The 14,790-nt window shown below is 47.0% G+C and overlaps 1 protein-coding gene across 2 annotated transcripts in view; it reads right to left on the bottom strand.

Annotated features, from left to right (window-relative positions):
* Positions 1–12,479, bottom strand: part of SLC7A5 (solute carrier family 7 member 5) — a 40,361-nt gene extending 27,882 nt beyond the window's left edge. Inside the window, exon 1 of one of the 2 annotated variants that reach the window (XM_074582737.1) lies at positions 11,751–12,479. In XM_074582737.1, coding sequence (XP_074438838.1) covers positions 11,751–12,354 — 604 coding nt within the window. In that variant the 5' untranslated portion in view covers positions 12,355–12,479. The remainder of the gene's footprint in view (positions 1–11,750) is intronic. The other variant, XM_074582736.1, reaches the window with a different exon arrangement.
* Between the last annotated feature and the right edge of the window lie 2,311 nt (positions 12,480–14,790).

The raw sequence follows: 14,790 nt of genomic DNA, 5'->3' as shown, positions 1-14,790 counted from the left end.
GCACGCAAAGGACGCAAGCTCCAGCACACCGTGGACTCACCAGCCCACCTCCAACACGAGACGGTCACACGGGATCAGCAGCGCCTGCCTTTGCTCCCCGGCTTGTGGCAGGACCACGCAGCAGAGCTGCTCACATCTCATCAGCTCGGAGCAAAGGCAGGTTCCCGCAGCCTGCCAGCAAGAGCACAATAAACTGCAAACTGAGAAATAAACCCATGGGAGGAGGAAGGAGTATTTATTTGGGCATTTAAAGGGTCTTAATTGGCTCACTGCCACCCTGCATCTTGCCCTGCTTGTGAGAAGGAACTGTATTGTAAGAGATCAGGGAAACGCACAGAGCCCATGCCGGAGCTGGGAACAGCCTTCCTGCAACATGTGCGTACGGACAGGTCAGACATACCCACGGGCTGGCTTCAGAGAGCTCGGTCTTCAGGGACCGCTGTATCTGGGTCTGACAGTAACGATTAGACTTCGCCTTCCCGCTCAAGCGAGCCCCGAGAGCGACTGGACTTCCCGGTGAGTCAGAGCACACGCAGGCAAAAAGGGACACGAGTTGCATCATTCATTCACAGGGGTCGGAGAGCCCGCTACGGCCACAGCACAACAGCAACAGGCTGAGAGGATTTAAGTGCCCATATATCGCTCAGCTAAAGGCTGCTTGTAGGGGATCTTTAGGCAGGCAAGAGCAAAGCCAGTCCCAGCGCAGCATCCCAGAATACGATGCCTCCTTTCAGCATCATTGGCTCCCCACGGCCCCGACCCCCTAGGAACGAGTGTCATCGCAATACAAGAGCATTTAAAGTCGGAGAAATGAAAGAGCTGGACACCTTCGCAAATAAAAGCCCGTATCATCCTACAAGAATGAAAGCCAGAAGTAAATAAGGAATTTCAGATTCACTTTTTTTTTTGTATCATGCCTTTCAACCCCTTTGGCGCTTCGGGGGTGTCTGGGCACTTGGGATGGGCGAGACCGAAATGACCCAGAGCTGTCCTTCACTGGGAAGGACACCCCTGCGGGCTCTGGCGCAGGTCACAGGACAGCGTGAGCTGCTGAGCTTTGGCTGACCTGCTCCAGCACACAGCCAAAAGCAAGTGGTGAGGAACCGTGCTGACAAACCTGCCGCACCACCTCCCCCAAGCGTAACCCCCTGTGTCCCAGGGTCCCCCCGCTCCGTGCTGTTCGGGGCAGATACAGTACATCTAATTCAAAAGACCCAGCATCCCCGGGCTTGGAGGCTTTTCAGCATCAAGCAGCGGGCCAGCACTATCAGCGATTTGCAGGGTCACGGCTCTGTCACCTTGCAAGCAAGATTGCGATATATCTGCTCCAACCAGTATGCTAAAAGGGGCATTGTCCACATATACAGGGGAGGAGAAAATAAAGGTTGGCAAGGTCAACTTACAGTATGTCTGTGGTACAGGGGGTGGTGAGGGGGAGAGAAGAAAACGCAGGGAAATATCACTAAGCACAGATCACAATTCCATCTACTAAAAGCACCTCTAGTGAATCCTAACGGGGTGGATGGGGAGGGAATAGAGGATCCAGGATTCACTTCGACCAGTGATTACGCTAAAAATAAAACTCTCCTTGTTTACAGAGGGATATTTAAAGGATGAGCTAACACATCTAAAAGCACACTTTTCCCGGTAGTGAAGACAGCCCTTAGAGGTGTGACAGTGACATTCCCTTCCCCATTTAGGCATTCTGTTTCTTTGACAATAGCTGCTTCAGCCTCCACATTAAATACTGACTTACTCACGGCCGTTTTTCACGTTCTGGTTCTGCACAGTTTGCTGGACGGACCGTGGGACGGCAGTGGTGTACATAAAAGGCAAAAGCTTTGTACACCGTCCAAAGCTGAAAAGCAATGGAAGCTTCTGTATTCAGCCCTTAAAAACATATCGGTGCCAGATAAACAGGCTCCAGAAAAATAAGAAAACACTTAGGGCCAGAGACTCTGAAAAGGGCTGAGAGCTTCTTCCACGCCAGCCGTCATTCAGGGCCCTTCAAGTCACAATCTCTCTGCTTCGCCTTTCCCACTGCGTAATACTATTTGTCTTTCCCAAAGGAGGGTGGTGGAGTTACTACGCGTAAATGCTTTCAACATAGCTAAAAAACCCCACCCAGTCTCACCCACCAGAAAGAATCCTACAGACACCGAGATGAAAAAACAGACCAAGTACTTTTTCAGTAAAACTCCAGGACAAATTCCAGTGGCCGCTCAGTGTCTCAGGAGACCAGAGGGCCAGGGTTTCTTAAAGCAGAAAGTTTTATTCCTTTGATCCGAGACGCTACCCTGCAAAGCAGGGGCTGAGGGATGACTCCTGGCACCGCTCTGTTCACCTCGGATGAACCGCTCCACACGAACAACGGGGGAAAGCTGCACAGCCACAGCTTTACTATAAACCAGGGAAATGATACAGTGCAGGGAAAGATCGGACAGCGCTGCCCTGATTTCTCCAGCATCTTTCCTAAGGCTACAGCCGCTGGCCATTTTCAGCGGCCAGCTATACAGCGAGGCAGACCTTTAGCGCAACCCATCGGGGCTGTTCTCAGAAGTCATTCTAGGAATATGGACTTCAGCACAACCTGACGCGACACAGCCTGTCTGATCCAGCAGCCCCTCTCCAAAGGCTTTACATAATCGGGATAATAGGAGCTAGAAAGCTGCAGTGATTGCAGATATAAGAGGGAGTACTTTTATTTATTTACTTATTACTTCTGGCAGAAGTAGGAAAGATACCGGGTTTTGACTGCTGTAGAGAGAGCACGCTCACGCAAGGCGCTGTTCACCCCTTCATCTCTTCTGGTGAGAAGGTGAGCTTCGTTTCAAAAGACTCAAGCCACAGGGGGAAGCCAGAGGCTTTCAAAGAGAAGTTTTGCTTTGTAAAGGCAACAGCGGGTCCAGCTTCAGTTATTTGCTCTGTCCTAGTAGTCCCAACGGGCTTCAGGCATGTCACTGAACCTGCTCCGCTGGCACTCACCTGCACCGTCAGGCAATTTCCCCATTACTGATAGGAACCAAGGATAAACCGACTAAAACAACATAGGACCTAGAACCTTGTCCGTCCCATCCCCCCCCTTCACATTTTGTGGACATATTCCTTTGATCTCCCGGTCCCAAGTTCCGAGATCCCTCCCAAACATGACTTCTAGATGACGGTAGGAATAAATCCTTACAAAGCAGACATAGAAAGGGATCACGCCAATCCCCGCATAGAACCAGACCATGACGAACACACTATATGTAACAACAACAGCTCCTGTGTCTACAAAGGAAAGGCAGGATGTAGTAAAGCTGCCCTGTGGGCACGTGGTTCTGCCTAAAGCAAACAGTATGTGAATGGAGCCCTAGTACAGGTAAACTGGGGCTTGGCATTTATGATGCAACAGTCTTGGCAACCATCCTACAGCAAAAGGGCTGCAGTTTTCCCAGGTAATGGAACGTGGCCATGGATCAGAGACGGAGTAAAGACAGCGCTCAGGGAGGCTCCATTTGGGAAAAAAGGCAAAGAAGCTGATCCACAGCTCTACGCACTTGTCCTCACTCACAGGGGAAAAAGGGATCCAATTCTAGCAGCAGATGTAACCTGCTGATGGGGTGAAGGGATTTTGCTCAGCCCAAGATCTTTAGCAGCTTTTCAGGTGAAACGTTTCTAAAATGGATGTAGGAATTCTTCAGGTACTGGCACAGCTGCATTCATGCTTCAGGTGAGGTTACATACCTTGACAGCCTTGCACAATGTCACTTTTGTCCTTTGTTTCATCTCCTATAGGTTTCCCTGGGCTTGACCTGTAGTGCTTCCTATAGAATTCAGTATACAGCTCTATAACAAGGACAAATGTGTGTAAGTATCTTGCTTCAAAGAAATAAACTCAGCTTGCTGCAAGTTATCTACGGATTCCTATTTGTGGTATTACAGGACCAGAACGAAAATGCGTAGCAGGGTAGGGAGCTTGTGGAAAGGAAGGGGAAGAATGAAGGGAAATCCTCCACCTCAGTTTCCCCACCAGGAAAACAGGGACTGTAATGCTGTCCATAAACAGAGGATGAATCATCCGATGATTCTTGTTTGTAACTCTCACGTTCCCGAAGCGCTTAGCCCTTACAATTGTAAGACGATGCTACAATTGTAAGATGATGCTTCCATTTACCACCTGCCACTGGATGATGTTGATTTTCTCCTCACAATTAATTACAGAACAGTTTTCGTCTCCTTTCCGTTGCCCCATCCCACAGGAAAGGCTGGTCTTTTCACTCTTCATAAAGTGCACATGACGGACGAGCAGTTTTCTCTTCTACTAAAGACAGTGCAACCAGGTTTCAAACAGAGTCAAGACAAGTTGAGCCCGTGGCCACAAAGAAACAAACCGCAGAGATGACAGCAGCACGTGGCATGGGCACAAAGTGGTCCACATGCTTTAAAGAGCACTGCTGCCTAAGCACGCAAGAGGTTAGACACAACGAAAATAGAGAGCTCCTCCGCACAGTACAAACAAGGAATTATGCTATACTGACTACAGTGGTTTAAACCCTGGGGACGTTAATGCCTTAGCTATTCACTAAGGTCAAAATACACCCAGAGCTACATTCAGGTAGCTGTGATGCCACAGGGCCTTCCAACAGTCTCAGGTGTCTATTTCCAATAGCACAATCTAATGTGAGAAATACATACAAGTACGTACACAGAAAATGGTTAGGGAAATTTCAGCTCGATAGATAATGAGTGAAGGCTTGTGCCCTGCAAGATGGTAAAGAGAAAAAGCAGAAGGAAAGCAGGTATTTCTTCAAGGACGAGTCCCTGGAGAAACTTAAGAGCCAGGGCAATGGGTCTGTAGAAGGGAAACACTTGGTGGCACATGAGGCTGTTGGAAAGGAGCGCTTGCCCCCAGAGCAAATGTTATAAATGTCTATATTAAAATCAACTTATAATAATAAACATACCTGGCAACAATTTACAGCTTCCTTTTTATTTTTCTTCCCAAAACATCAATGCTGAGGAGTCAGGGAATGGGCGCACCCACAAACAAAAGGTGAAAGGAGAAGGCACAGGCTGCCGTACCACCAGAGTTTAAGAGGAGGGATCATCTCCAGACCCACCCCCTAACTGAGACCATGAACTCTGGATGTCTCCAAGAAGCGGCCGCAGACACCCGGAACGTATCACAGCTCCACCTCTCCGCTGGCTTTCAATTCCAGCAAGCCCCTGGTGCTGAAACGGGCTGGGAGCCAGAGAAGTTAGTGCAAAGCGGGAAGATGCCAGCAGTTCGTGATGTAGCACAGCTCCCAGAAGCCATCCACACCCTCAAATTTCCAGAATTCTGCAAGAATAAATTAACAAGCACTTGCTTGCCACCTCTCTCTCAAGAGCTCTGCCAAGCAGCGCAGCAGAGTCAGGGCCAGAAGGCAGCACCAGGATGGCCCGGAGAAGAGCTCAGTGAAGAACGTCACGGTTTGCAGATACTGCAGAGGCTGGATCTCAAGCCTATACAAATGCACCTATCGCTTTGGTACCAAGGTACCATAATAACAGTGATGGAATTTACACTATTCAAATTGTGTGGTACATGAAAAATTACAAAGAATTTATCAATGCTAAGGGAGGTAACTCCTAGACAGTGGTAGAAGTTATTTTATCTCCTTAGAAAGAAGCTTGTGTCTTTACTGTCGAAGTTTCTAGATGACATGATACAGCAATTCCACAAACCAGGTCATTTCAGCACAGGAAGACAAACAAAATATAGACTTTGAAATGGGAGAAAGAGGTATATTCCATTCCCAGCAAATTAAAATGACCACCCCATAGCTATCGTGAGCTAAACAACTTTTCCACCATGCCCACCTCATATGAACTAACAGCAAACAATACTAACTAATATTTTTTGTACAGATTAAGCCCCACAGACATATCACTGTCCTTGCCAGCTGGTCAGCTGATGGACTTGCAAAACGCGGCATCTTACCTGGCCCTCAATGACATTCACTTATACAGAAGCACCTTCCCGTAGTTGTACTGAATTAGGTTCCACAAATCCACAGGAAGGTGGCTGAACTTCAACATCGAGTGCTAAATCCTGGGTCCTGAGCTTCAGGAAAAACTCCAGGCAGGTTTTAGCCTGAATCATGCCACCTATGCCACGCAGAGGGTCAGAATTCAGCTCTGCACGCTGGCTGGCAAGAAACTGCTTTCTCATCCGTTGCGTTTGATCTATTGGCCTCAGCCGACACCAGGACTATGAGACTATTGGAATACTTGAAATACCCAGGGATGTTGCTTTGAATTAGACTGACCATGCTGAGTTTCTCTGAAAAAGTTTTCCCCATTTGTCCATGTCAGAAAAGAAAGACTCTGAAGGATCTCAGTGGTAGCGTAAATCATTCAAACACAATAACATTTAATGGGACGTTTGTTATGAAAGCCAAGAGAGAGGTGCCAAGAAATGCAATAGTTGCTTTCTGTGTTACAAGAGTTCTCCAAACCTTCATCCATTTCAAGAGAGTCCTGCTAGTGTCAGAGGCTATTTTCATTAATGCTACCCTCTCTAATTAAGCGCGGATTTAAAAAAGCAACTTCAGTCTTGCAACATTAGCCATACAGCAGGGATTCTACAAAGACCCCTTCCTTCCACTCTGATCAAACAAATGCATATTTACTGATACACCTTAGTAATTTAATCCACCTTTCTAGAGGTGGAGAAAAAAAAAAAAAAGTCTTCAAAGCTTCACACCCTGCTTGTCCTGGCAGATTAATTCCAAGTAGCAATGCTGCAGAATAAACCCATCTTAGACAAGCGTTAAGATGTATTTTGTGCTTGCCTTGCTCACCATCTAATACATGATGAGCTCAAGATCTACCCACAACTTCACTTTAAACAGCTGGTCAAACAGCCGAACTGTCAAGATTTAAAGTAAAACCTTAATACGTTCCTGCTTTCAACATACGCGATTTCTAGCTGAAATGCTGACACCGAATATTCACTTATGGACTACGGCTATAACTTGGCAAGCATTCAAGACGTGTGTTTATGCACTTGCCAAATCCCGGACTCGATACCTTTCTCCTCCTGTAACTCACTCAGGGGGGTGGTCAGGCACTTCGGCTTCCGTATGACATGTGCTATTAGATATGGCTCAACTCCGCACTGACTGCTACTAGTTCTTCCACTATTAGGCTGTTCATAACAAAAGAGAGGAATGAGAAATATGTGATCATTTTAATGGAATTCCACGCTTGCAGGAGGAGTGCCCAAAATAATATTTCAGGGGCAGCAAAGGAAGTCTAAAGGAATTTTAAAGAAGATTAAAATACTGTATCTTTGGAGGTAGCCGATACTGATGCAGCAATATTGGGGTTATTAGTGCCAGATTAGCATATATAATTAACACGCGATAAAAGGCTTCAGAAGCTAACAATCAAATCACCGATTTGACACTGAAGATCAAGAGCAAAATTATACGCAACTAGCAGAGCTCCTCAAGCTTCTGTGGAGCAGATGATGTTGTCAAGAAATAAGTAAACTATAGAATAACCTGCTATGCAGCACATGGGGTGTGTGGCAGGCTGCAGCTAAGAGTGTGTGTACAAAGAACAGTCCAGGCACTTGTGACACACCAAGCAAGAACCAGCTCAGGTCTGGAAGCAGCATTGTCCCTTGTCCCCTTTATCCACCAGGAAATTTACTGTACCACAATTCAAAGAGCTCTCACATGTAGAAAATCTGCAAATTCGCAGGTGGAAACGTAAGGAATATGCCTGTTATCTTTAACTGGATAACTTGACATTTTCCATCTGTGAGCTATTTCTAGAACACATACTGTGTATTATATTGTGCTCTGTGAATTTTAACCGATCTTCGTTGAGATTTATCCGTTCAGACTTAAAGAGGTGCAGCACAAGTGGCAGCCAGCTGTAAAAGAGAATCTGACCCGCTAGCACGTCAAAGATCCACTTTCAACCGGACTTTTGTTCCACGTCACTGTTCAGGCCGTTACCTGGACGCCACCTCTTCAATGGGGGGGAAGAAAAAAAAAAAAAGAGACAGGATTAAACAGTTTTACATGATCCTGCTTCTGCTACATGAAGATGGTCCTGCAGCATATATGAACAACAAGTTATCTCAAAACTGCACTTGCTACCTAAATATTCTGTTAAAGTGTTGGGTTTTCTTAATTCAAAATGAAAAAAAAAATGGAGAAAACTGCAGAAAAAGATACAAGTATGTTAGAAGTGCAGTGCAAATGTGTGTTCCACTCTCATGCTTTCTCAAGAGAAAAAAAAGAGAAAACAACAACAAATGTAACAGATTTGTCTACATAGTCTCAAATGTGCACCTGAAACATAAGAGTACAGAATCCTTAGTAGTTTAATTCTTTGCCACATACAATACTGATACTGTAATGCAGATGTCACCAAATACGAAAAGTCAGGACCTAGTAACTGTCCCTCCAGCCTCTATAGAACAGGTAAAATGGGTTTAGATGAGATCCTATTTGGGGGGATTCAAATAACCATCGGGTTTTCATGCACATGCACAAATTCTCAGCTTCATTAACTTTTTCTGTTCAAAAAATGCTCGGATACCAGATGGACCTTATGTTTTTTACCCCTTAGCATTTGCTTTTACGAGTCATCAGTCCTAAAAGCATCAGCCACCCAGTCTTACAGATAAAACAACATGCCGTTTATGAGTTACCTAAGTAACCTGCAGCCTGAAAAGCATGGAGCCAAACTACCTGCCAATTCTTACAACTAGGGAGCACTGGCTGTTTCGCAGCGAACATCAAATAAACCACACTAATGATGAAAAGCTTCACCCATCTTGCTACAGGAAGACTTCCCCGTATTGAATTCCCACATTTTTACACTTGGCAACCATGCTAAGCATTCATGTTGTCTGATGGAAGAGGTAGTCTTGCATACCAACTACCTGTAGATTACAATCTTGATAGCAGAAAATACCTATTTGTGGTTAAATTCTACTTACCACCCACCTTGTTTTCTTCAGCACCTTCAGGGGAACAAAATCCCCCTCTTCCAACTATTTTTTCTTTCAAGGCTGTGATTTATTTAGTTTATCTTAATGCCTAAGAATTCAATTTCTATACTTCATGGCAGCAAACATGGAACAACACATTATTCATTCAACTGTTCAACAACAGTAACACTCAAAGTGGAAACAAATAACTTTTCTTCTTTCTCCTCTTACTAGAAACCATGCAGTCAATTGAATTTTATGTTGAGATACAAACTTTGCAAAGAATACAGCCGGTACTGTTCTAGACGGCTGGATTTTGACTACATAATAAGTCAACTGTATTCCAGCTCGGGGCCCCAGAGTTCCCTATTCCTTCCTGAACTGTTCTTCCCCTCTTTGAGATAACTCGTTAAGGTATGCTCTCGAGCGTATGCACAATTAAACAGGCCATTTTTCCTACCCTAGGGCTCTTGGAAAAAATTAGTATCTCACTGGGTAGGAGTATGTCTGGAAGAACCCTGTAACAAAGCCGCCTGTTGGTCCATAGAAGCTTTCTGTGACTCGCTAAGTCCTTGGACCAGATTTACTTCATTTATTGTTCCTCGTTCGTGATGTGGTTTTGGCACCAAACAGTAGAAAAGCTAACTCCAAAAATCAAAGTTACAGAAAACTAACTTGCTGAAGGCAATGCATGATGAACTAACCTTTTGTACCAAAGGAGACAAACAAAAATTTAACTCAAAGCATAAACAAAATAGTAGCCAGCGGGAGTAAAGTTTAAAGAAGAAACACATGGAAATGACGCAGATTTGTAGAACCAGCAACTTTTTCCTTGGCATTTCCAGATAAAGGTTCAAGAACAAATTCTGCTTCAGGAAAACTGCTAATTGCTAGCAAAAGAAAGTTGGAGACGCTTACATTACTTATTGGAGAAGCCTAGGTGGGAATGAGACCTGGCATCAAGAAATTTCATGCTGCAATCCACTCTGCAACGGAACAGATCTCGCCATGGGCAAGTCTACTTTACCCCTCTATTTGTTTTCTGATCAGTAAAATGGGAAGAGAGACACCTCGTCTCACGTATTTTGGGAAAGTTCCTGCAGGTGAAAAGTTACTTATTATCAGAAACACATTCTCGAAGGTTTTGGCAACTACAGTATGTTCTTGCACAGCAAAATTTTCACATAAACTAGTAAGAAAGTCCATCTAATCAACTCTCTGTTAGCTCCTCAGCAAATAACACGAACACCACATGCATACATGCCCCTTTTCTCTGAAAGAAGAGAAACCATATTGCAGACTGGCAGGAAAGCACTAAAACTAGATTTTTCACAAGGCTCCACTTGACGCAAGAAACCCATCAGCAGAACTATCTGTAACCCCGCTACAGCATTCTTAGTTGGGCAACTGTATTTCCTTAATATATGCACTCCACTTTGTTAAAAACTTGGATGGGAAGTCCACACACCAGTATACTTGCCCTGACGTTCCTAAAAATTTATCTGGGGAGTAAGTTTAGATCTTGCCCAAAGAAAGTACACTTTGCTGCCCTGTCGTTTATCTTATATCTGCTAGCTAGCCATGTGATGTACTCGGTCAGTTTGTGTATGAAGACACTTACAGCCAATCTATCTTCCCATAACGACCGTGTGCCGCAACTTTTGAATGCCTGCGATCCTCAGAGGGTGAAGGAATCTAACACTATCTCCCTTTGGAGAGCACGAACAAGCAGACTTCTCTTCACAACCTCAAAACGGAAAAAAATAAAACCAGATCATCTGACTGCAACTTTGTATAGCAAACAAATGCTTTACAAAGTCCTGACAAAAAAATTGGATCCTCTCACAATATACACCTTCATAATGACAGGACTACTATCGGAGTGGAACACAGACTGACTATGAAATTAGGGGAGAAAGGCAGAAAATGGTCCTATATTTAAAGAATGAGGAATTTGGATGGGGTCACTTTACTATCACCAGAGGAATGGAAAATGGGGCTTCACTAGCAGAACCGCAGACTTCAAAATACCAGAGAGACGATAAAAACTGCATCAGGAGAGTTGCATGCGTGTGCCGTGGCAGGCATCAGTGGCCCTAAATTCTTCACAGCATGACTGAACCGCTCTGCAAGGTGACGCACATCTCACGAGATACGATGTTTGCTAGCAAAAAAACCCCCAAACAGGTTTCCAGCATATCATCGGTGCACATACACACGAGAAACGTCTCATCTCAGAACTGGTGCTGAAAACAGCCAGGCGCTGACTGCGGCACAGGCCACGTTCAGCACCAGTTGCTCATGACAGGTAATTTCCCAGCCGCACGTTACCCCGTTATCCTCCCCTGTGTCTGCACACAAACCCCCATCCCAGCCACCGCGGCCCCCCAGCACTGGGCTCCGGGGGGATTTTACCCTGCCTGAACACGCTCCTGCCGCAGGGCACGAGAAATCCCATTCCAGCGCACAGGCAAAATGCATGCTGCGTTTATCGCACGCTGCTCCCCGCATGGCCAGAAAACAAGAGAGACTCGCCAGCCCGTAACCGGCAGTTTGGAAATTTTGTGCTCAATTTATTTGGGATGGGGCCACATTTGCTACTCACGCTATTCAAAACAGCCCCTGAAAACCCCAATGTGCAGCCAGGTTAGCACAGGATGGTGCACCTCTTACAAAGCAATGGGCAGCTGGCTGTTTGGGCTGACTTTTAGGGGAAGGCAATGGCGAGCGGGGAGCCACGTGGGCAGCTGGAAGAGGGTGTGCGGGTACTTACGGACACAGAGACAGGCCACCAGCTTGGCAGCCTCATCAGGCACCGGGCAGGTGGGGAAGATGGGCTTGAGAAGGTAGGTGGCAAAGACCAGAGCCACGATGTACTGCGAGGAGGGCCGGATGATGAGCAGCTCTATCCAGAGCTTGAGGAAGGCGGGCAGGGAACCGTAGACCTCCAGCATGTAGGCGTAGTCCCCGCCAGACTTGGTGATGGTGGTGCCCAGCTCAGCGTAGCAGAGGGCACCCACGATGGAGAAGGCCCCGCAGACGGCCCACACCACCAGCGACAGCCCCGGCGAGCCGGCCTCCCGCAGCACGCCGGTGGGGGTGACGAAGATGCCGGAGCCGATGATGGTGCCCACGATGATGGCCACGCCGTTGAGCAGCGTGATGGAGCGCTGCAGGGTCACCCCCTCGCCCTCGGCGGAGGCGCAGGGTGAGGGCGAGCGGGCACAGCCGTTCTCCTGCGCCCCGCCGCCCGCCGCCTCCAGCATCTTCTCCATCGCCTGCTTCTCCTCCTCCTGCGCCAGCGAGGAGGCCGAGCCCGCCGGGCTCCTCTTCTTCACCGCCGTGCTGCTGCTGCTGCCGCCGCCACTGCCCGACATGGTGGCGCGGAGCGGAGCGGGTCGCGGAGCGGAGCGGGGCGGGGGCGGCCGGGCGCTCCGCCGCCACCACCATGCAGCCGCCCCTTTTGTTACGGCGGCGGTGGGCGGCGTGCGCTGAGCGCCTCCCGCTTAGGCGGGGAGCGCGGGCCCGGCCGCCTTTCCGGGAGGAGGAGGAGGAGGAGGAGGAGGAGGAAGGTTGGGGGGTGTTGCAATGCTCCCGGTTTGAGCCGGCAGCCCCCCGGGAACAGGCCGGTCTCTTTCGGGGCGCGGGCGGCTCGCACGACACACAAACACACACACCCCCCCCCGCGCCCCAAGGGAGAGGGGGCGCAAAGGGACCGAAGCGGCCCCCAACGGCTCCCGGGGGGCTCCCGGCTGTCGGTCGCCAGCAGGGGAGGTTTGTTGCCATTCATTCTCCCGCTTAGGCCAGGCTGCGCGTTCTTACAAAGGAGAGACGTATCTCTGCGTCTGCGTGGGTAAACCTCAATTTCTGCAAAACCCGCGTCTCCCACTGCCCCCCCCCCCCCGCCCCATCAGTGCCCTTACCGCACTCTTCCGATCCACACGCTCGCACAAGCGCAGGCCAAGGCCCAGCTGCCGCATCGCCTGCATTTCTGCAGGGGCACTGCAGAAATGTGCCTGTCATTTCAGATGCCAAGATCACCAAAAAGACTTGTTTACAAAAAATAAATAAAAAAAAAAAAATTCACCAGTCTGGCAAGCATGCAGGCAAGAGGAACAACTTCTAGCATTCTATCACATACCTCAACAAAACATAAGTTTTGCACCCAAGGAGACTTACTTGGATACTTCATGGAAGTGCCTAAGGAACAAATTCTTCAACAAATTCAGATTCTCTCTTGTCCTGGTGGGACAGGAGATGAGTTCAGAGGCTAAAGCCTGGAAGCCCTGTTTCTCAACAGCAATCATTCCCACTGGGAGCTGGAAGCGGTACCTTTGAGGAGCTGTTTCTCAGCAAGTGATTAGTTGGTGTCACACAAGGAGTCGTGCCCAAGCTCTGAAACCCAAGGTCCATGTCCTTCCTCCCTGGACCATCCTCCTCCTTGCAAATTTCAGACACGCTTCAGTAGGGTGGGTCAGGTTTTCTGCAAGATACCTCCGAGAAGTGCGAAACATGCATTCTGGGGAAAGATGGCACATTTTAATAACATTTTCAGGCATCTCGCACTGGTAATTGGCATCATGCTTCTTCCAACCATTAGAGGAAGCCTGAGCAGCCCCTTGAAGTGCTGATCAGAACCTGACACCTTGTGGCTGTTAGCCACAACAGCCCAGAGCCGTAACACGGCCTTCATCGCTTCTCGATTTATAGAAGCATCCGTATTTAGGGAGAAAGCTTAGACAAAAATTACCTTTGCGCCAAGCATGTTTTTCTCATCTTCAAAGAGAAATGGGATCCTGAAGAGATTTCAAAGACTATGAAAATTAATTAAAAATAAACAGCAAAACGTATTTATCACACAATTTTCCTGAAATCCCAAAAGCTTTTCTTTAGCCTACCAGCTTAACGTTAGCCCCATCGCGGAGGCTATATGGCTGTAATCTAAACCGACTGTTTCTCAAAGTAAGATTTACCAGCATTTATTTATTACTGTGTTTCATACTTTATCCTAGGCAAAATGTTCACAGGACCACAGAATCAGAAAAAAAAAAACGGTTACCTACAACATACGGGATTGTCTCTGTGTTCGCCTCATTACCTCAGGATCCAGCAGACAGGACTGGAAATAAGATGTATGTTTCCAATATTTTCGGATGAATGCTTAAACTCAGTTGTATAGTTGGGTGAACAGAATCACTCATCGGTGGATTTTCTTCACCAGTGCTCTAGACTAACTTCTTACCTTAAGGCAAATAAATTAACTGCTTGATTGTTGGCATTTTAACACCTGATATCAACCTAATTCACAGACATTTCCGTTGACTTTCAGAAGAACGGGACCAAGTTATCTTTTTTCTCTCTGCAACCAGTTCTTCCGAAAGGGAATTTCTTAGTAGACTGACAGCTTAGAATTTGCAGACTTCAGCCTCAGTTTTGACAGCATTTCCATTTGGAAATCCTGGGATCAAGCAGCAGTGGAGTAGCAGCCACTGAACTACCATATTTAAAGTCAATCACATACTTGCCTGCCTTGCAAATTAATCAGTCGGAGTTAATTCTGCAACTGTTTCTCCATTTGTATGGCTGAGAAAATACCTGCTCATATAGTGCTTTATATCTTCAAAGCACTTCACAAATGCTAAGTATTATTATCAGTTCTGAGCACGAACATTAACTCTCTTCAGGCCCCCAAGTTATTCCGCTGAATCTTTGAAGACTATTTGATTATACAATCAGTTCTCCATGTGCTAATACTCAGGCACTTCAAGTTTGTCACATCAAAAAGAAAGACGGAAAGAATTATTTGTCAGAAA

Source organism: Larus michahellis, chromosome 4, assembly GCF_964199755.1.
Source record: "Larus michahellis chromosome 4, bLarMic1.1, whole genome shotgun sequence".
Classification (NCBI taxonomy): Eukaryota; Metazoa; Chordata; class Aves; order Charadriiformes; family Laridae; genus Larus; species Larus michahellis.
Note: the sequence above shows the minus strand (reverse complement) of the source record. Positions and strands in the feature narration are given on the sequence as shown.